The 21933-nt window shown below is 42.3% G+C and overlaps 1 protein-coding gene and 1 long non-coding RNA gene across 5 annotated transcripts in view; one reads left to right on the top strand and one right to left on the bottom strand.

The window, feature by feature from the left end:
- Positions 1–636: 636 nt before the first annotated feature.
- Positions 637–21933, bottom strand: part of dph1 (diphthamide biosynthesis 1) — a 112045-nt gene continuing 90748 nt past the window's right edge. For 2 of the 4 annotated variants that reach the window (XM_088380724.1, XM_088380726.1), the window contains 8 exons: positions 21725–21879; positions 20184–20305; positions 17148–17216; positions 16325–16481; positions 15290–15390; positions 11332–11410; positions 9305–9433; positions 8689–9169 (listed from right to left, as the gene is read on the bottom strand). In XM_088380724.1, coding sequence (XP_088236850.1) covers positions 9083–9169; positions 9305–9433; positions 11332–11410; positions 15290–15390; positions 16325–16481; positions 17148–17216; positions 20184–20305; positions 21725–21879 — 899 coding nt within the window. In that variant the 3' untranslated portion in view covers positions 8689–9082. Of the gene's footprint in view, positions 972–5983; positions 6106–8688; positions 9170–9304; positions 9434–11331; positions 11411–15289; positions 15391–16324; positions 16482–17147; positions 17217–20183; positions 20306–21724; positions 21880–21933 lie in introns of those variants that run through there. The other 2 variants (XR_015859421.1, XM_088380725.1) reach the window with 2 other exon arrangements.
- On the top strand, positions 13555–17703 carry LOC148395603 (uncharacterized). Its single transcript, XR_015859423.1, has 3 exons — positions 13555–13792; positions 13871–14097; positions 17309–17703. It is a non-coding gene; the product is annotated as an uncharacterized LOC148395603 (long non-coding RNA).

Below are 21933 nucleotides of genomic sequence, written 5' to 3'. Positions count from 1 at the left end.
ATGCTGACTCCCTCTGAAAATATGGGAGCAGCGAAAAAAAAAGGGATCGAAGACGGTGTATATTTGAAGCTCTGGATGTTTTCATTGGTGGGATGCACGAGTGCGTATTTGGTGGTGATGTTGAGAAATAGTGCCCGGGGGTGAAAAAGTGACGTAGAACATTATTTATTCATGAAACTGAGAAGAGCAATGGTGGAATGCAGCATATCTGTGTGCGAGAACTGACCGGCGCTACCTTTGATTTCTCAACTGGGTTCAACCGGCCTCATTAGTTCGGGTAGCTGCTCGGCACGTTTCTTTTTTTCGTGAATCCAAGAGAGACGAATTGTGCCAAACCATTTAATGAGTGCATGAAAATTATAGAAATGTTTGACAGCATTGCGGCATCACAGTCCCTCAGTTGGTTCTTATTAAAATATTGATTGGATTTGATTAAAGTGATGCACCTCACACGGAATACGGTAAAAAGCGTAGCAGAATCGTAAGCAGGGTCAGACCGATTAATCGATTTCATATTAGCTCTTAAAAATCGGCTGATTTTCTTTTGTGTGTGCTGTTTTTTCAAAGTACAATACAATACGGAATAAAGAATAATATTCAAGGAAAAAAATTTGAAAAAAAATCTGCCGATTTTCCCCCTTTATCCTAGTCAATAATTCAATTTGTAATTCCGATATTTAATATTTTAAGTGAATAAAAAAAATCGATCGCACAAGTGGAGCTAAAGACTATTTCTTGACCATCACCGTATAATGAAGTGAGAACTTTGTCAGCGTTTGCCCGCCCTCGTTCAGTCCAACTCCTCCACACTGTGAATATTTTACCTTGTTGCTTGCCTTGCTCGTGGCTCCAGGTGAATCATCAGTGACGCCACCGCCTGTCTTTTTTTTTTTTCCCTTTAAATCCTTTTAATATCCTGCTACATGCTCACATGTTCATCAACGTGGGAACGGACATCTAAAGGACACCACCTGGGAGGAGATGACATGAATGACACGTAAGAAACATTTATTTTTATTTTGTTTGCGTGCCAATGATGAGCTATGGTTGACATGGTAATTAGTAAGGATTTTAGAACTGGGTATGAATTGAAGTGGGTCATATATATTTTTCTTTTACATGGTCCATCACAATTTCCAAAGTCCTGTAATAATTGTGGCCGAATTGGAGCCAAATTGTCCCTCAAATTGTTTAAAATGTACTTCTTCATTTAGTATTTATTCTTATTTCATATAAAAAAATTGATGATGCAATGTTAATAGTTTTGGGGTCTCCTGTAAAATGGAAAAAAAGAACATTACTTCACTTCTTAAATATTTAATGCAAATATGTTATGCAAAAAAGTTAAATACAACTGAACTGTACTTTTTTTTGCTTCACGTTTGATGCATATTATTTTACGTATGAAATAATCTATTTTTTAATGTACGGAATTTGATTAAATTGTGCAAGTGTATCTAATAGGGTGTCTGGAATGAATTGCGGGGATGCTGAAAGTGTGACGAGAGGAGGAAGCGAAGTGTGTGTGTCTGTGTGTGTGAGACAGTAATGATGATTGAATGTCAAAGACTCAAAGATAAAACAAAGAATAGGAAGATTATTTTTCAAGGGGGTTAAGGTGGCCTTCTATTCTTCATTTCCCCAAATAAACAAGTTTGTCACAGCATGACGAAGCGTCATGAATTGCACAACCAATTTAAATCTATTTTTGAAAGGTTCCATTATTTTTTTCCCATTATTGGCAAATGTTTCCCGCTTGGCTTCGATTGAAGTTGCTCATAAAAATGTGGGTGTCATCCCTGTTTATTATTAGCTGTTATTATTTCCTGTCCTGAGACGCCAAAGCGTCTGCCGATGCCATAACGAACATATGAAATCTGCTCGAGCATATTTCAATGCATGACTCACAGCTCAATCACAACAATTTATTCATTTGAGGGCAATTTACTCACTCATATATCATAACCTAATGAGGATATAAATATTTCAGATTTAAATAAGATTTGAAACACCCCTGAGTGTGAAATTTGCCACAAAAATGAATCAAGTGTGTAAAAATATTCTCGATTACTCCATGATTTTTGAAAAATTGCCACAGCATTAGAAAATAAAAACGTATTAAAAATAAATAAATAAATATATATGTATATATACATACACACATCCCAAATTAATATATACACATATATACTTAAACATTATGTGCAATAAAATACAAAAATACAATACACGTAAACACTATACTTAAACATTATGTACAATAAAATACAAAAATACAATACACGTAAACACAATAAAATCCAGTCATACAATTTTGTATTGAAAAATATTTGATAATATAAGAACTGTGCTAATTTCTTCTTTTATTGATTAATTCATATGTATCGTCTTTCCAATAGTAGCTGCAGCTAAAACAGGAAACCAGCAAGGCGATTGGATAAAAATAGTTTTAGTTTTAACTTTATTTGTGTGCGTGTGCACCGTGCCCCCTCGGGCTAAAGTACCCCCCCCCCCTTCCCCCCCTTCTTCCGCCTCGTACACACACCCCTGCCAGTTTCCTCGATGACGTAGGAGCCCACGTAAGTGGTGCGCGGAGGTGATGCTTCTGAATGAATGAACGCCTCCCCCCCGCCCCTCCCCTCCCCTATCGCTAGTACTACAGCATGTCTATAAGAGCTCAGCCGCGGGACAGCCGGGCGCCCAATTTCAGCGGATGACGGTGCCGGCGCATCTCGATATGATATTTTCGGAAGCGAGGACATTGCATGCGAGCTCACCTCCATCGCACGTGGACATAAAATGGTAAGTCTCTGCATGTTGCATGGATTGATTTGAATAATAATCTGGTGAAAATCGCAAATAATAATAATACTGATAATATCAAAATCATAAATTTTTCTTCATTATATATTTCTTTTCCTCCGTTCTATATTATTTTTGCCGTGCGTATCGTGTAGAAGCTTTACGGTAGCAGAGAGAAGCTGAAAGTTACTGCAGTGTGAGTCACTTTTGCGCACATGGGCCGTCACAGCTGGGCGCGCGCGTGCATGCGTGCTCGCGCGCGCACGTGCGCGGCATGTTTACCGGCCAGCGTGATCACGACTTAGAACTCATTGCTTCCAAAAAACCTATAATAACGTCATATGGTAGAATTATGTGTCCATATCTATTCCTCGACTCTGTCCCTCTCTATTGTATCCCCTCTCACCCCTTGTTTCCTTTTTTTCATCCTTGGAGGGGGGAGGGAGGGAGGGAGGGGGAGAGTAACATCGTGACGCGTTTGCGATGAAGTCAAGTTTGCGTCACTCCTTGCGCACACGTACGCGTCAGCCAATCGGGTGGCAGCAGAGAGTCTTAAAGAAACAGTGCACCAGCGGCGGCTGCACGACTGACGTTTGCCGGGCTCCCTGCAGCGGGACCACGAAGAGGGAGGGAGGGTGGAAGGATTTGGGAGGGGGTGATGCAAAATCCCCAAGGTAACTCCTGAAGGAAAGTGCAGTGAGCAGAATGACAATGAACGTGGTGGGGGAGACCCACTGAGCTCAATCCGGCACGAGGTATACTGAGAGGCGCTGTCCGTGGTGCTGAACGAGCCTCGTTTGAAAATATAAAATCACACTCGCCAGTATCAACCGTCAAAATAGACTCAACCATCCTCCACACTCAACAAAACTGCAACTAAAAAACAGGTGCTGCATTCATGTACCGCTGCTAACTTTTTAAATATTGGGATGGATAAGTTTTGTTCCAGTGATTTAAGATGTAAATTAGAAATTAAGAAGAAAAAGTTGAGAAGGAAGAGTAAAACTGCTGGAACAGGTGGTGGAACAGAGAGCGAAGATAGGCTGGGGTCATGTTGAGACACCCACACATCTTTTCATGATTCACCTGCCAAATATAATTTGGAATCCCAAATGATGTCATTATTAATAGGACAAGTCCTCCGATGAAATCCCCCAACAGTATCAGGTGTAATCCACCCCAAATAGAAAGTCATTCACACTCTAAATCTCACGAGTACTGCTTTCAGCACCATGGACAGCGGCCCCAGTCTTTTTACCCATTTGAGAAATAAGAACAAGACTTGACAAGTATCTTGCGGCCCCAGCTGTTGCTTCAGTCCACTCCCCCCGCACACACACACACAGACACACACACACGTGTCCCACAAAAGAGGAGGGGGAAGAGGAGGAAGGGCCCATGGACAAAAACACATCAGACGAGAGCTCTGACGTCAGTTGAGCTTGCATAAGCCGCCAAAGCCACGCCGCTCCCGGACGTCCATATCCTGTGTGACTCATGGATTATTGGCATCTGAATCAATAAGACGCGAAGGGGAGGGGAAGGCGGGTGTTTGTTGTTATTGTCAAACTGCCTGCCAGCTTCTTGCTTCCAAGCCAAGTTAGCTGCTAGCCAAGTTCTCATCATTGTCCTCTCTCTCTCTCTGTCACCTTGCAGTCAAATGTCATCCTTCCTTTCATTGTGGTCAGTGCATCAACACCTTGGCTCTAGACTGCTTACTGCTAAAAGTCCTTGCCAGTACAGTAACAGTCTACAGTCATGGCTACTGATGCCTGGCGAGAGCTCAGCGGGGGAGGGAGGAGGACGCCCGTCAAGTTTTTTTTTTTCTCTGCCCGACATCACTGGCGCCACGTCAGCCGCCACGGCGACCAATGGTGTGCTGCGGCAGCCTGCACCTCTCCTCTGTCTCCATGGCAACCGTGGCATTAGATTGTTACTGTAGCAACCGCACCAGTGGTAACAGTCTACAGCCATGGTCGCTAGGCGGCAAAAGAAACACCGAGACGGGGGTGGGAAACAAGGTGGGACTGTCAAGTGGAGGACTTTCTGTTCAAAATTAATTTGGTGGTCTAAATGTGTGTTGAAGGAGAGGAGCACAGTAAGTTCATACAAAAGAATTATTGTTAGAAGTAATAAGACCCAACTGATACAATTTTTGACAGTATAAAATTTGCATATGAGATTAATCGGCCAATGCCACCGGTCAACAAATTTTAGTTAATTTTTTTGATTAATTTGTTTGAATTAATTATCTGAATCTGCGGGTGTTTATTTTTCTAGCACATCAAGTTTTTACAATATAATGTATAATAAAAACATAATCATGTCAAATGTCATATTTAGTAATAATTATAAATTAATGGTTGGGTTCAGCAACAGGTAAAAAAAATGTCTGAAATGTTAGAGGTTTAAATTGATGCATGGCAAAATTTGTATTGCGCAAGCTTTTAGATAAAAAATTAAAAAATAAGAAAGAAAATGTTTCAAAAACCTAACATGCTAAAAAAGTTAACAAAAGTAAAATTAGCATCTAAAGTACATTTTGAGACATAAATTAGCTGTTGACCAGTGTTATTCCAAAAAGTGAATAAAATAATCTTTCTCATACCACCAAGAAACAAGTTACTGCCGATATATTCAATTATTTTTCAATTTCAACACTAACAACGCATACTAAGCATAAGTAAACATTTTGACAAAGTCAGATCAAATCAGTAAAACTCCACCCAATTACAATTCTTTTGACGATGAATCGGTCAGGCCCTTACAAATAAACCGCGGCACATTTGTTTAAGATCTCAACCCGAGCGGTTCTACTGTGTGTATGTGATGTACTGTATGCGCCTTTCAAAACAGAAATAAAAAATTCATGCAAGCATGTGACCTTGCTTCATTCATTCATGTGACAGCTCAGGGTTAGCTTTGCAGTCATAAATTTCATGCCACTTATTTATGAACTCAGGATGACGGTGATGGCAGCTAAAAGTAAAAATTCACATGTAGTCTACTTTTAGTGTCCCAATTCGTTTTGAACCAGCCGTAATGGGGGAGCGAATTCAGCTCTATTCTTGCAATTATCCAATTACCTTGTTAACGTTGGTGTGTTTTCTAAAGAACTTTTCCCAATTGTTGCCTGGGCGATAAACTTGTTGCTCTCGTGAATCGTACTTTCCACCAACTGACCTTAATTGGTTGTTGCCGAGAAGGTTGTTACGTGACGCGTATCCGTCCATACATCTACAAGGCCTGAGGGTGGAGCCCAAGCCTCTGACGTGATGGTGGCCATCCATCCAGCTCAAGTCTCTGTGAAAGGAAGCACCTGCAGCATCCCGAATAATAAAACTAATACTCGCCAGATGCTCCATTAGGTACAAATGAAAAATTCTGCTTTCATTGTACATCTGGGAGGTAATGAAAACGTTACAACTAAAACGGACCTCTTGGGTGGGAAAAATAGCAATTTATATTGTATGTTATAAAAAAATAACACACAGGAGTGACAGTAAAATAAAAATGAATAAAATAAAAATATATTTGTAAACTTCTGATGATACGGGTAAAAAACAGAGGGCTTAAAATTGATCCCTGCGGTACACCACATTATTCAAGGAGCATGTATCTACCGTGAAAGTTTTCCAGGATAAAAACTTACCATCTTTAACCTAAATCAAACAATAGTCTGGTCTATGTATTAAAAATGATGCTAAGGTTTAAAATCTTTTCTAAAATATTGCATTAAGACACTTGTCGCTGTTGTTGAGATCAATAAAATCTAAATTAATCCTTTAGAATAGGCCTCACCATCCTAGATACTTAATAATAGAAGGATAAAAAAAAAATCTGACGCTCAACATTCTCCAAGCCAATCACACAGCGAGCCAAGACATCCTCGAGGAGATGAGATGGTGCTCGGCTCTACTTGCAGCAGCAACAACACGCATCGCTCACCAATGAGTCACATTTCCTCCCTGCTCTCTTCCTGCTGTTTTGTTTCCCCTTCCTTCAGTCCTTTTAACAATGACTCAGAGGACTAATGGAAGTTCTTCTAAATCAGCATTATTTTTCATAACACTTGTTCCTGGAGCATCAGATGGGATACAGAAAGGAATCATCAGCCCTCTCAAAGGGCATCTCAGTAAAATAATGTATCACGGGAGCTAGTTTCCTTGAAATAACATTGTACGGACATCTCGGAAAAGGTCAAAGTGGGTTCATGGAGAGGAAAATTGAGGACAGTGATGACACCGTGCTGCTTGTCTAAGTGTGTGTGCGTTGTGGCGGTGGGGTGCTTGAGCCGAGCTCCTACGCAGGATTAGTCATCGCTTTATACCACTTATTTGTTTTCCTTCAAAGACTCTTTTTCAAGCTTCATGCACTCGGCAACCTCAACACACACACAGTGGTATTTACTGTTTAGATTTCCCCAGTGGTCTTTGTCGATGAGCCTTAACTCATGAACTAATTGCATTTGGGATTTTTCTAATTTCAACATTTACACAAAGTTGTCGGCCTTTTCTCGGGTTAAGGCATATTCACACCCTGAAATAATGGTATTGAAATAATCAGAGGTAGAAATCATAAATTTCAGGGGGTCTAGATATTAGTATAGTAGCATTAGCATATGTGCTAACTTAGCCATCAAGTGTTCTTGCACTGCACAAAGAAAAATAATAATAATAATATTGCCAAGGATGCGAAGCAGCTCATAAATGCCTGACAAAGATGTACGGTATCTTCGTAGCATTCCATGACTAGCCGTCATTATAATTGTCACAACAAAATCAAGCAGCCCACTCGGCATCGATTCTTCTACCTCATACTTTCTCAGTTTGTCAGCCACCTACGAAACGTCTCGACAGTTCACACGCAACACGATGAGTGACTATAAATCTAATTAAGAAAGGCTAATTAGAGAAAGCGAGGGGGCAGAGTACTGTTGACAAAAATGATTTACTTCTGCATTTCCTGCCAAACAGATGCAAAACATGAAAAACTGCTTTAATTTTTTTAAATTTCTGTGACAGTGAAAAAGTCACGGAAATTGTTAAGATGATTGTGCCGAACCACAAGGCCACTCCTGAGAGGTGACTCACATTGTTGAATATAAGCTGTGCAAACAGTGACATCTAGCGGTCACGCATGGTACTGCGGTTTAGCACAGATATTTCGAATCGTGATTTTCTGTAGGCTTCTGTCTTAATCAGTCAAGGGGTAAAAATGAGTGTAAGAAAGATGTCAGTTTAAAAAAATATTTGAAAGAAGAAAAATATTATTTTACTTTAATTTTTTACTTTTTGTGAGTAACATGGTAGTCAAAGCCAACACATAATTTCCCATATCAAATAGGAAACCATATCCACAATTGCCTGGCGATAATAAAATCCCTAAATTATTTTGTTTTAGGAAAGTGCAATTGTTATTTTAAAGAAACACTAACTATAATTGTCAAATGTTCCTCCAGTCTCTTGATGCAAAAAAAAAAAGTGCAAAAACCAACACAAAGGTTTCAGCAAGACAGATGATTTCTTCTTTGCTGCTGTGCATCTAACCATATGCTCAACGTGAGACACAAGTCGAGGAGGATCGACGTGTTGCCAAGGAGACGCCGTGGTGGGAAAAGTGTAGGAATTTTTTTTGGGGCATTAAAACCCAATCCCACCCACGAGGGAAGAAAAGGGGGGGGGGGGGGCAAGAGAGGTGGGGGGATCTCAGGTTGTGTGGAGGACAATTTTCCTGCAGCAAAATTTGTATGTTTTTCTTTTTCTTACATATTTATTTATTGACAGAATCCTCCATCCATAAATAATGAGGATGGAAAGAGTCGTGACTGGCAGATATTCTTGCTCCATCTTACATTTGGTGGAAAAAAAAACAGCTGCCAAAAACTCCAACAGAAATATATATATATTTTTTTCATTTATTGTATTATAAATTCCCATAAACATTCTACAGAGAGCTCGGTTAAATAAATAAAGAGCTCCATCTAATAGAGCAAATGCCACAAAGGGACCCAAGTTAAATCAAGGTCACAAGGGTCGACCAAAGTCACTCTGGGTCATTGTCTCTTTTTTTTTTTCAACTTTACATTTGCAGGTAAAAACACCCGTCCGCTTCTCCGAGGGAATATGACTCATACATTAGCATGTAGAAGCTATTATCTCAAGTGCACGCTGCAAAATAACGTATAACGTAATTTGCTGTAAAAAGTGAGAGATTTTTTTTTTTTGTGTGGCATGTTGGCTGGATTAAGTGTATACCCACTTTGTTCCAGTCCAAGTCTTCATTCCGCCTGGCAACTGCAGGGGGCGCACTGCGGCCGTGTACACTGTTTGTTGGCGTTCTGCAGGGAAGCAGCTGGAGAGCGTGCCTGAGATAATAAATCAGACCAAATCAAGACGGAATAGCAGTTTTCACACTCAAAAGAAGAGATTTGGAATTCAAGGTTATGCCGCAGGCGTCACTAGGTGTCAGTATGGCCACGTGCGTTTGAAGATAGCCTCACCTGGGCGCGAGGGGGGCGAGGCGGCTGGTTGGACGGGTGGTTGGGGGTCCACGGCCCCAGGCTCTGATTGGAATAGAAGTCCATGGGGTAGACCTCCTTCCAGGCTGTCTCCTGGAGGGCCACGGCTGCCTGAGGGAAAGATGGCAAGAGTAGATATCACTCAGGGAGGCAAGAGAGTTGGATTTCTCCTCTTCGTCTGCAGCAAAAGAGAATTTTTAAGAGTGTTTTCATGTGCGGGTAAGCAGAGAGATTGACACTACAGAGGAGACAGGTGTCAAGATAGTCAGCTTGGCGCAGGTGAGATGGTCACTGTTTGCTGTCTGCAGCAGCACGGCGAAGACAAGACAGCGCACTGGAGGAGAAGTGTTGCTTTTTTTTTTTTTTTTTACTGTCGACACTTTGTTGACGAAAATAGAGGAAAATTCATTCCAATTTTACTCGTGAACATTGTTGTGTATTTAAAACAACCACGTAGGTTTTGCCTTATGAAAATCTCCTTAGCGTATTGTTTGCAAACAATCCAAAACATCAATGGTGAAGCAAAACTTGTTGACAGACAATATAATACTCACAGGTAAATATTCTTGATCCTCTGCAATGAACTGAATCACAGAAGTGCTATTCATCTTAGTTTGTGTCTGCCTGACTGTAAAATGATCCCTCCTGGTGGCCAATTTCGGCACAACAGAAGGAGCAGTACAATGAAATAGATTGGCGCATAAAAACATGATGACTCCATGCTTTTATAAAGTGAAAAAATAATTGAGATTTGAATGTCTGATGCTTGTTTGTGGTGTTTTTTTACACATAATAATATAATATATATAATAATATTCCCCTGTCTCCCAAAATGTGATGGACGTGATTGTTATTGGACAGCGACAAAACGAAGATGAACAATCCCGCACTGAGCTAAGTGTGATTCTTTTGGCCTCGATAAAAGTCTTCTCGCTATCAATTGCCATTTTCATGTCAAAGCGAGAGCGCTCGATTGAATTTGAATGACACCAAGGTCACTTTTCTACTTTATATGAAGAAGAATCGAAACCGATTCAAATCGGTTCAAGTGAAGGTAATGGGAACAAACTGAAAAGGTGACTATTTCCCCATCTTATGTTTTTGCTCCACACTCTTCTTCTGTCCTTATTTTGGCGCCCCGCCTCGCCATCCTCTCCGCGCATGCTAGCTTGCGCCGCTAATCCCCACTCCGACAAGAGAGCCGAGTGCGTCTTATTGACTATAAATATAACATGAGAGGCCCTGAAAATAAGTGCCCCCCCACACAGCATCCCCTCTTCCCCGAGCTCACTCTCGGCTTCTTCCCCTCCCGCCGCTGTCATCGTCTCTCTAAATGCCACAGCACACGTAAAAGCACTCACTAGCGAGAGACCATGTGGGGATTCGTTCCTTACGCAAGTGCAGCCCGAATGATTTGAATGCAGATGCTACAAGAAAAAAAAAAAAAAAAAAAGCGTCAAGGGAGAGTAAAGCGGACTCCCACATGAAAAAGGGGCTGGTGTGGAAAAACATTGTGGCGTATAATCAGAAGAAAAACAATAAGCATTTCTTATTCAAGGCAGCCAGTCCCCTTGGAGACAATTCACAAGGATGTCGGAATTAATAGCTCACATTAGCAAACCGCTGCCGCAGAAACCAAACTCATCACAATGCAGTTTCATTTTTTTTTTTTTTTTTTAGGTGGGGTTGGGTTCTCTAATAGAGCAGCAGCAAGCTTTGAAATGGATCTCGTTGAGGACCTCTCACTCTCACTGACAGCAAGGAGGGGCGGATGTGCGAGCCGGCAGCCTGTAGGGGGAGCTGCTCGGCCGCTCGCTCGCCACAACTAGGCCCCCTCTGAACAAATTTGCCGCCATTTAAAAACACTTTTGGCACCCTTAGCGACGTAGGCGCTATAATGGTACAACTAGGCATCCGTCAGCGGCGCCGCGCGACCTCTGTGGGCGTTTAAAGAGCCGTGGGTGGGCAGGGCACGAAAAGTGGACGGCAAGAGTGAGTGGGTCATTTACCTCATAGGGAGACAGGAGCGGTTTGGAAAAGGCCGAACCCCAATCGATGGACAGGCGCGGACATGCAATCTGCACCCACCTGCAGGAGAGACGACAAAAATTTCCACAAATCAACCCAACATGTGTCAAACTCAAGGCCCGGGGGCCAAATACGGCCCGCCACATCATTTTATGTGGCCGGCCAAGACAAATTGTGCATCAAATTCGTGTCATTACTAGAATTGCAGTCTTCACTTTTAATAATATATATATTTTTTTTAAATATTTGACCAGTTTTTACTCGTCTGATTTGAAAACGTTTGTTTTGTAGCTTTTATTGAATATAATATGAGGTGCTCATACATTTATTTGGGTTGGCCCTCCGAAAGAAGCGATGATTACAATGTGGCTCGTCAAAAAAACGAGTTTGACACCCCTGCAATAGAACTTCACAAAGTATTTAGACTATGATTTTCTCACAATGGATTTGGTTAATAACCAATGAAGTGACTGAAGTGTTGTCTTTCAGCTCCAAGCGTTCTTCTTCTTTAGCTTAATGCTAGCAGTCAATGGAATGTATTATTGAGAGGCTAGCAAAAACTAGCATTCGATTACTTCCACTCTTCATCTTCATGTAAAAATGTTCCCATGCTGGCTGAAATGGCAATTCAAGCGTTTCACAACCCTTTCGCAAGTTTGCCAAGATGCGATTAGGGAGGCGGGATGCTCTCACACGTAGGAGCCGCGCAGCTTTCTGCCTCTCCACCTGATCTCAGGCATCTGTTGGCGAGATGTGTTCTGATTGGCAAGCAGTGGCGCTTACACGGCGTGACTGCAAAAGCAGTTTGGGGATGAGTGATACTGCAAAAAGAGGGGGGGGTGAGGTCGGGGGCATTTGGGGACAAGAGCAACATAATAAGGAGAGGTAAGGTGAGTGTGAATAAAAAAAAAAGGAGAGAAAGAAGCAGCATTCAGGTCTCCATGGAGGTAGCCTACATAGCTGGCAGACAGAGCAGAGGGAGGGAGGGAGGGAGGGAAGGAAGGAGGATGCTGGGTGGGGTCTGTGTATGAAAGAGATGAGGAAGACACAGATAGCGAAGCGAGGAAGAGCAATAAAGATGGAGCAGATGGAGAGCGGGGCGCTGGGGCACAAAAGGCAAGGAGAGATTGTCTGCGAGAGAAGAGTGTTTACTCTTGAAAATGCATGAGGAGGGGAGGGGAGGGGGGGGATCAGCTGGAGAAAAGCCATGGTGCAGGTTAGCTTAGTCAGATCAATCCCATCTGTGACGTGGTTGCCCACCTCTGATTCTAATGAAAGATGAGGCACGTGTAAAGGCGAAGGAGATCAGGCGAGATGTTAAAGCGCAAGTCGAAATTGCCCAACTTTGCCAAAGTTTGCACACCCGCGTGAGGGTTTTCTCATTCTCACCCGCCCAAACCTTTCCAAATGTTTCTTTTTTTCCATCCCTCGTAATTTGAGAGCCTGCTGAGTCACACGCAGGCTTGCTCGCAACAACCTCCTCGCGTGTGCCCGCCGTGGGTGCGTGACAAAGCGAGCTGTCTCAGAGGCAACTAGCTTGTACATGTTTTGTTTCTGCGGGCCTTTCTGACCCGGCCCTGACGCAATTAGGCTTTGGACATTCGCGAGATGTTAGACGCCGTTTAATTGGGCCGTTGTGGAAAAACTCCAATGGAAAAAGAGATTAAATGCAGCAATGCGTTTTGGCGCTATGGCGGCGGTCTCGGTGAGATAAGCGCGTGCGGCGAGCAGATATGTGTACAATCGTACAAAGCCTGCTCGGGGATCAGCTAATTACACACTTAAGAGAATATGATAATGGCGGCTCTTTTTTAGATGACTATGTGGGTGTCTAAAGACAGAGAAAGCCTGCAAAGGGGCTCCGTGGAAAATTCTCCCTCGTGCTTCCGCGCCTCCCACAATATAAAGCGACGGATTGGGCACACCGCGAGACGCCAGCCCGGCCTTGTTGCGTCTATTGTAGCCGCGCTCACGCAGAAGCTCTCATAGGGAACGACGGGAGGGAGGTGGCGGGAAAAAAAAAAAAGTGGCCGAACAATTTCCAGCTGAGTGGATCAGATAAGCCCAAAATAAACACAAGCGATGCGTATGATGAATTACGAATGCAATTATGAGCTGTCGCTGGCTTTTCGGAAAGATGGCTACCCAGGTCTGATGTGTAAAAAGAGCACGGGAGCGATTAAACACTCGGGTTCACATTTCGTCCTGTGGAAACTATTTTGATTGTAAAAGCGAGACTGCGTCGTTTATCACGCTGAGCTCATCAGCGGTTTCGCCGACGTGCGTCAACAGCTTCAGTTTGCACGGCACAAAGGAATTGGTGTTTATTTAGGTAATCCTTTGCGACTCGACAAATACACGGCGGGTTACATACAAATGGCTCCTGATATGCTTTGCACGTCTGCTGATGAAAGCAGACAACGTGTCACCGATGCCGCGACGGTAAAAGCTGACTAACTCGCCGTGACTGCCAATTATTTTCATGAAGACATAGCCGTGCTTGTTATCTTCTTGTTACAGAGAGCAATTTATGAAGATGCCCACCGAGCTTTGGACTACACGCATCAATTGTAGCAGGATGCGCAATTGCTCTTGGAAGATGCCATCCGTCTGAAGATTGTTTCTTGTTGCATCGCTGATTGACAAATGGTGCCCCCCCCCGCCTCGTCACTTGAGAGGACCAGCTTGCGATTGGAGCGCCGTATGGCGGCAGGTGACTCGCTTCACAATAAGCGGCAGTGTGGCAGGTAAATATTGTTGGAATAAAATGAGGCTTCAAGCTGTTCACGTTGTCAAAATTGAACAACAGATAAACAGAATTACACTTTTACACATACAATGGGGACTTATCACCATCTGTGTGATGTTGCAATGTTTCAAGCAACAGGTTATCTGAACACAAAAGGTGCCGCAGCACATGTAGACAGATAATAGAGTATTCAGATGCATGTATTCTTTATCCTCTGTGAAGCACGACCACTAACTCGGCCATACTGAGAAGACGAGATAAGAGGCGACAGAAGTGTTTGTATGTCGCCACCAGGTGGCCAAGGATATAATTATCATTCTATTTATATTAATATTAGCATTATAAAATAAATAATTATAAAATAAATAAATAAATAAATACATTTTTGGAGGTTGTTTTTTTTGGGCAGGGGAGGCTGGAATGAATTAATGGCATTTCTATTGACAGAAGTGTTTGTATGTCGCCACCAGGTGGCCAAGGATATCATTATCATTCTATTTATATTAATATTAGCATTATAAAACAAATAAATAAAATAATTATAAAATAAATAAATGAATAAATAAATAAATACATTTTTGGAGGTTGTTTTTTTTGGGCAGGGGAGGCTGGAATGGATTAATGGCATTTCTATTGACTTCAATAGGTAAAGATAACTTGAGATGTGAACAAATTCAATTCAGATCTCAAGGCGCACTGTGTACTTAGGTAGGCCTATTTTTTTGTTGGTGTTTGTTTGTAAAGTAGTATTTTAACAAACAAAGTTTCCCAAACTCATTTCTCATAGGCGGGGGGGAAAAAAAACTGACCAAAAATAAAAGGAACATATTATGGCCACAAAAGGAACACTTGTGACCTTTTCAAAGAGAGTACATTAAATCCCCCACGCATCCATTGTGGCAGCCAAACAAAAGGGGAAAAGGCCACAAGGATGCTTTTATTTGCAAGCCTTAAGCAAACAACACAAAGCAAGCTAATATTCATTGTCGTCGCCCAAATAAATTTCAAAAAAATGCAATATCACAAAAGTGCTCTCGGTCGTCACAATCACACGCTCATCATGAAAATGTAACCGAATCGTCAAACTCAAACGTCTTATTACAAGTGGGGAACATTTGAACTTAAGATGTACGTACATGTGACCTACTTTTTTTAAATTTAATCATGTTAGTGTGTATGTCATTACTCACGCGTCAACATCAGGCAGCAGATCCAACTTGCTGGGGAAAATCTCGGACAGGAGAACTCTGGAAAAGCTCCTGCCCACCGACTCCAGCTTTGATTCCAAGTGCTTGAGAGAAAACACAAGTAGAAGTTTGCTGAATTTCTAATTCTTGTCTCAAATCGTGATTTGCTTGAGGGTTAAGTTATGCTCAAATTGAATTCCTCCAATATTAAAAGTCACATTTTTGTCTCGTCCAAGGTGAGCAATCAATTGACTGCCGAATAGTTGATTTTTTTTTTTTTCTCTCCAGACTATACTTCAAGCGTTATCTGGCACTCCACTATTTAATCTTCAGATCAATAAGGGAGAGAAGTTCAGCCCTTAGTAAATCCCGCTTCAATCCTTCCCCTCCTCCTTTATGGTAAAATATAACCTCTCTCTTTCTCGCCATATGTCTTTGAATGTATATTTTACCGATGACATTGAGATTTGCCTCACGTAGAAGATTAGCATACGTGCTAACGCGTATCATACGTTAGGTGCCGAGCGGGGGTCTTGGGGTATCTCAACCATGAAGGTTGCAGGTACCGTCAAGCCCTGCAAAGTTTGATAATGCTCGTGTGGGTTTAAAATCGGGCTGGGCTGTTGGAGCGGCGAGCCGCGGGAAACGTGCGGGGTGAGAAATTTCGATAACGATGATAATGTATCGACGGCGGATCTACACAAATCAGAATATGCACATAATTATATGCACATAATAATATATATTTTATTATATATTTTTATTATATATATATTTTTGACTTTATTATATATATAATTTATTTGATTATTCATGTATATTTTTTTTATCATTCTTATTTTAAATCTGCGGCCCAGTAATGATTTTTAGCATGATTATTATTTGGCTTGTGCTCCACCTTGCTTCAAAACAACATTTGCTTTCCCAGAGATGATTTCTAGCGCTGGGACCTCGTGTTACTAAAAATGTCAAAGTGAAATACAAACTATTGCACAACAGGCCTCGGGACACAAACAAAACACACACACACAGACTCACCTCCAGAACTTTTGGATTTCCCTGCCGGCCCAGCGTGCCCAAAATGAGCCCCCACCTTTGGGCCGAGCGAGCCTTGCGGATGGCGTCCAGCCTCAAGGCGCGCATGGCCTCGTGGTCGTAGTGCTCCCTGGAGAAGATTTTACTGTAGGGGTCGTATCTGCACGTAGGAAAAAAATAACATCGACGATCTGAGCGCCGATTGTTCGGGTAACTTTCCCAACGCAAGACGAGATTAAAAATGCAATCATGGAAACATATCAGGTATGACAGGAGTTGGTGTAAACTGGAGCTACTTCAGAGGATCTAATCTGCTTTGGTAGATAGCAGGCCGTCGCTTGAGATTAAAATCTTGTTTGTGATGGAGACCGCCGAGCTGCGCGGCCGTGCGTTTACCTAGAACACAATTTCACTTTGCATATAAACAAACAATCTTCTAAACTGCATTTTATCCTCGCCGAGTCTTATCAGGACACACAGAAAAAAATAAATAAATCACAGTTTTGATTGATAATGTCAGATATTAATGTATCGATACTGTTACTGTTTTTGTATTTTGATAATCAAAGGCAAAATTTATGACATTCAACAAAGAAAATTAACGGGTGAATCGACAACTAATCGAGTATCAAATTATTCACCAATTATTTTAGTAATCGAGTAATTTTTTCACAAAACAATACAAAATAAGCCATAATAGTCGATTAATAAATTCTGAAATATACAAATTTAAAATAAAATGATTTTTCCGATAATATATTTGATATTGACAGCCCTACTAACAACAATAAATTATTCTTTCATGATGGATGGATATTTCTCATACCTATAGGCAGGAATATCTGGATTTGCAATCATGATGGACTCCAGATGAAATCGTCCATCTCCCAAATAGCTAAAGGAACCAAAAGAACGAAGACAGGAAATCAGGAGAAATGTAAATTCAAAAATCTGTTTCAACCTTTTGCCATCAATCTTTCCCCGCAGGCCACCTTGTAAACAACGACTCAGGACCAAGCGGGCCCGGCGCCCCGAGGCCGAAGCAAAGGATCAGCCTAGCTCGGCTGTCCGGGGAACATGACCCCCCACCGATCGGAACTAGCTGTTTACAGCGATCGCGAGGCCTTTCAATTAACCCTTGGCCTTCGACTGGGGATTCGGCGGACTCCGAGCGTGGGCGGTTTGTACAAACAGAAAGAACAGCCAGGCATGCAAGTGCCTGAAAACACCAGGCAAGGCAGATCTATTTTTAGATCACAATTCTCTCCAGAGAGACAAGGAACTGCATCACGCAGCATATAGCAATAGAAATTAAATCTAAAAAAAAATAATAATTAAAAATAAACCTAGGAAAAAAAAATGCTAATTACATGGGAAGGGAGGGGGAGGTTGCTAACTCAAGCACTTTTCTTCCACATGCTGAGATGGTTTTCTGTTATTGCCTCCCCGGAGAGCGGAGCCGGTCCACTCTGTCTGTGGATTGACATTTATTAGTCCACTCGGCACATTGTCGAGCCCTAAAAAAAACATTGTTGGTAGAATTTGTGGGTGCAGAGTGCAAAGAGGCTTTGGAGAGAGATTGAAGACATTCTCGCCCTGAGTGAGGACATCGCCTGAGGTGGCAACTCCCTCCAGTTGTGATGTGCCACAGAGGAGAGGCGCTGGAAAAAGGCGCCATGCAGCTTTTTGAACAAAAAAAAAAAATCACCAGCTTAGAAACACCTTCTCTGACTAGTCACTCCTAGATTTAAGACTTTTTGTAATTAGCTGTGTTGATCTCAAAATGACAAAACAGCACCATCTACAGGGATCTGTGTGTCATTACAGTAGTTTACAAATCTGGACAGACAAGCTAAACAAAATTCTCTTCCTCTTGGAAGTTCAATTAAAATAAGGCGTAAACACTGGACAGTCCACACTGAGGACGATTTTACCCCCCTCTCATTATTGCATCCGGTCTCGGGAGGGTGTGCAAATTAGCTCACCGATTGCCCAACGTTAATCGCTGCCAGGAAAGAGCTGTTGATGCTTAGCTGTGTACTCTACCTGCACACACACCGGCAAGATTTGATAGCTTTTCGAGTATGTGTGTGTTGTTAAAAGCACACACTAAGAGCTCTCTATGCATGCGTTACATCACACCAAACGATTGATTGTAAAAATGCACTCTGGCGGTCTCTCTATTCCAGCGCTTGAAAAGATCCAAGGACCCGGCGTGATAATAGCGTGAACAATAAGCTAGCTACACTTTTGTGACAGACTCGGGTGGAGGAGGCTGCTTTTGCTAAAACCTCCCTCTCCCCCGTCGATCACAGCCGCCCGCCGCCATCAATAATGTATTCTTCTTATTAAGTGTGCTTTTAGTATAACGTTGTTGCATTATGCAACGCCGCCATCTTTGCATTTGCATATTGAGCTATTAGAAGTGGATGTCGTCGATTTATCAATTATAAATACAGCGCGTAGTGGCTTGAGGAAGAATAACAAATCAAGGATGTGAAAACTTTCAAATGCAATCATTACCGAAATGAATACACGGTATTTAATCAATTTCAAGTTCTTTCAATGCCGGTGAGCAATTTGGTTGATTCGAGTCGGAACGCTTTGTCCACATGACTAATTGGCTCAAATTAAACACGACGGTAAAGTTAAAACAGTTTTGTGGATTTGTCGAGTTATTTTTCTGACATGGCCGATGTCAACATGTTAATTGTATTCGGGAAAACATGAACAGATAAATACAGCTCCTCGATGGAGGTGGAAACAAAATATGTTGTCACGGCAATTATGCAGCTTTAGATGCACTCTGCCGTGTGTTGTTGTTGGTTTTTTTTCCGAGCGATGCAGGTGCGCGGGTGAGCAGAAACAGAACAACGCAGCGGGAACGCTGGAGACAGCCGAGCGTAGCAAATCTCAGACAAACCAATCGATTCTCCGCCTCATCACAGGCCGACACACATCAAAGCAAAGGCATGTTGGATTAGTAGGTGAAGAGCCACAACCCTTTCGCTTTTTCTTTTTCCATCAAAGATACGTGGGAGAGCGCATACTCACACAAACACCTTTGTAGCCCCCTCCCCCCCTCCCCCTCGGGGCCTATCTTATGCATATAGAGTCGAGCTTGGCCTTGTCCCGTCGGTATAATCTCGTACTCTGGGAGGCTTCAAAATCACACGGGCCAACAAGGAGCAAGTGATACGCCTCCGCGTTATTTCACCCGGGAAATGACCTATGATAATATTTTCCAGCACTCTAGTTGAAGTTTACTGTCAAACTAAACACAGAATACAAACAATTATATATCGTGTGCTTAAAAACAACCGTGTGGCCTTTAGTCCATTAGCTTGAGGCTAATTCTAACAATGATTAGCATTTATGTGCTTTTCTGCGGCGGATATTTGAACACAAACGATGCAGCAACCCATGTAGACAAACAATATGGTGTAAAATATCCTGTTTTTTATCCTCTGAGACCGCAAAAAAAAAAGTCAAGACGGGAAATAAGGTTAGATATCACTGTCCCCTCAAAGCAAAAAAAATATATATATATATGTGGGAGGGAAAAAAAATGAATAATGTCATGTCAAGTCTCCTTGTAGTCGTTGAAGGTAATTTATGACTAGGAATAAAAAAAATAATAATTGAAAAGTTGATGTGGGTGTATGAGAGCGCTTGTCTGCTACGATTGCAGCGAGCGGAGTGATGTTATTTTTAGCTTCGCCTGCTTCTGTAAAATAAAATAGGCACCCAGTCATATCTACTTGTCACACTGTGATGTCACAGCCATGATTGGTCGAGTAAAAAAGGGCCACGGCCATGGCGGTCGGTGCTAATAAGAGAAGCGTGGGGGAGGAATGCTCACATGATGGCATTGACGTCACGGTCCAAGCGAGGAGAGGTGCAGCCCAAAATCTCTCCGGGTGACAGAGGTCGACACTGTGGCACCAGCACGTCGTACTCGGGCTTGAGGGCTGCGCTCACAGCCTGCGGGAAAAAAAAAGATAACGGTTGCCGTGACGACGCTTGCCGATCACTTTTTCCATTAGCGTGCGCGTTCCATTAATGCTATGCTCGCTTTTCACGCTATGACATATTCATCAAGTCGTTTGGCTCACAGACATTTTTCATATTTCTTTGCACACGCCGGCGGGCTTTTATCATTGTTCATCGACCCCCCCCCCCCTCTCCCGCCCCCCACGATTGCACACATTTTGTCATGTTTTTGTAGCTCCGCCTACAAATCTTTTCTTCTTTCTATTCCATACAAGAGAGAGGGGAAAATAAATAAATAAGAGCAAGAGTGAAGCCTAAAGCAGGCAAAGTGGGAGATTTATGCAAATTATATGTCGAGATTAAACTAGAGCAGAAAGTCGGAGAAAGAGGTCAGAAAAGATTACACCGGAGACGTGATCCCGAAAGTCATCGTCTCTCGGTCGTTAACGACTTCTTCTCCGTCACAGGATTGCCGAGTTGATTCGGAAGCGGCGGGTTGTGTCATGGAATAAATCCGACTGTACATGGGATGAGAGCGGCCGAGAAGAAATTAGCCGCAGCGCGTGGAGGATGACGGATGAATTGAACGATTAAAAGCTAATTTAAGGCGGCCGACGCCGGGGAGAGAGGCTGAACTCTGAGCTTTTGCCGCCCAACCCGTCGGAGCGCTTCGGCAGCCTACGCCGGTTGGAGGCGGAGTTCATACGGTGCAGCTAAATATGTACACCGGTCGCTCGCTCGGTTAAAAAAAAATGACCCGTGTGGTTTAAGTTTAAAAGCAATTAAATGAGGGGAAACCTTTACGAGCCTGTTCAAAGGATAACATGATAGAATTATAGAATGACAGGTAATAAAAAAAATCAATTTTATAGCTTATGATAACAAGCAGCTGAGCAGGCGTCAAATCCCAAATAAGTTTTCTACGTGTTTCTCCAGTTGAACTCGGTTTGCTTTTTCATAAATTTTCAAGAAATACGCTGGGATATTTATGCAAGCTTACTCACGCAATGAAGACGCAAATACTTGATAGTGTGAAATGGAAAATGTAATGATTGCATCACAGATTTGTGATTACACCGGGAGGTAAGGGAGGGGATTTTCGAAAAAGCCACATTAACAAAAAAAGTGCATGATGACATTGATTATTTTGGGTGAGGAATTCTCTACTTCTCCTTTTCCCTCAAGCGATGGTATGAAATAAAAATGGGCGCGTTTCATCAATTGAAGACCTGATTAATCGATTGACGATTAATCGACAACGAACAATTGATCGAGATTTTTCACAATCGCTTTTTGGTTTAGGAAAACTTGAAAGACCTAAATAAAGGGGACTCAAAACATGTTTTTTTGATTCATCGACAAAATAATCGATTCAATGACGATTCACTGGAGGCTAATTAGCTCCATCACCTGCAGCGCAGCCACAAACTGAATGGTGCTGACGAGCGCCAAGGACTGTCCGGGCCGGAAGTTGAACTTGAGCGTGTCCAGGAAGTGCGCGTTGTCCATCTGGATGTCCACAAACACGTAGAGCATCTTAATCCCGGCGGTGGAGTCGATGGGGACTGCGGAAATCCAAGACAAAAAGAAAAAAGCCGTTAAATAATTCAAACGGTCGT

Source organism: Syngnathus floridae, chromosome 7 (assembly GCF_059516105.1).
Source record: "Syngnathus floridae isolate MCC-2025c chromosome 7, RoL_Sflo_1.0, whole genome shotgun sequence".
Lineage (NCBI taxonomy): Eukaryota > Metazoa > Chordata > Actinopteri > Syngnathiformes > Syngnathidae > Syngnathus > Syngnathus floridae.
This window is presented reverse-complemented; position numbering and strand designations above follow the sequence as displayed.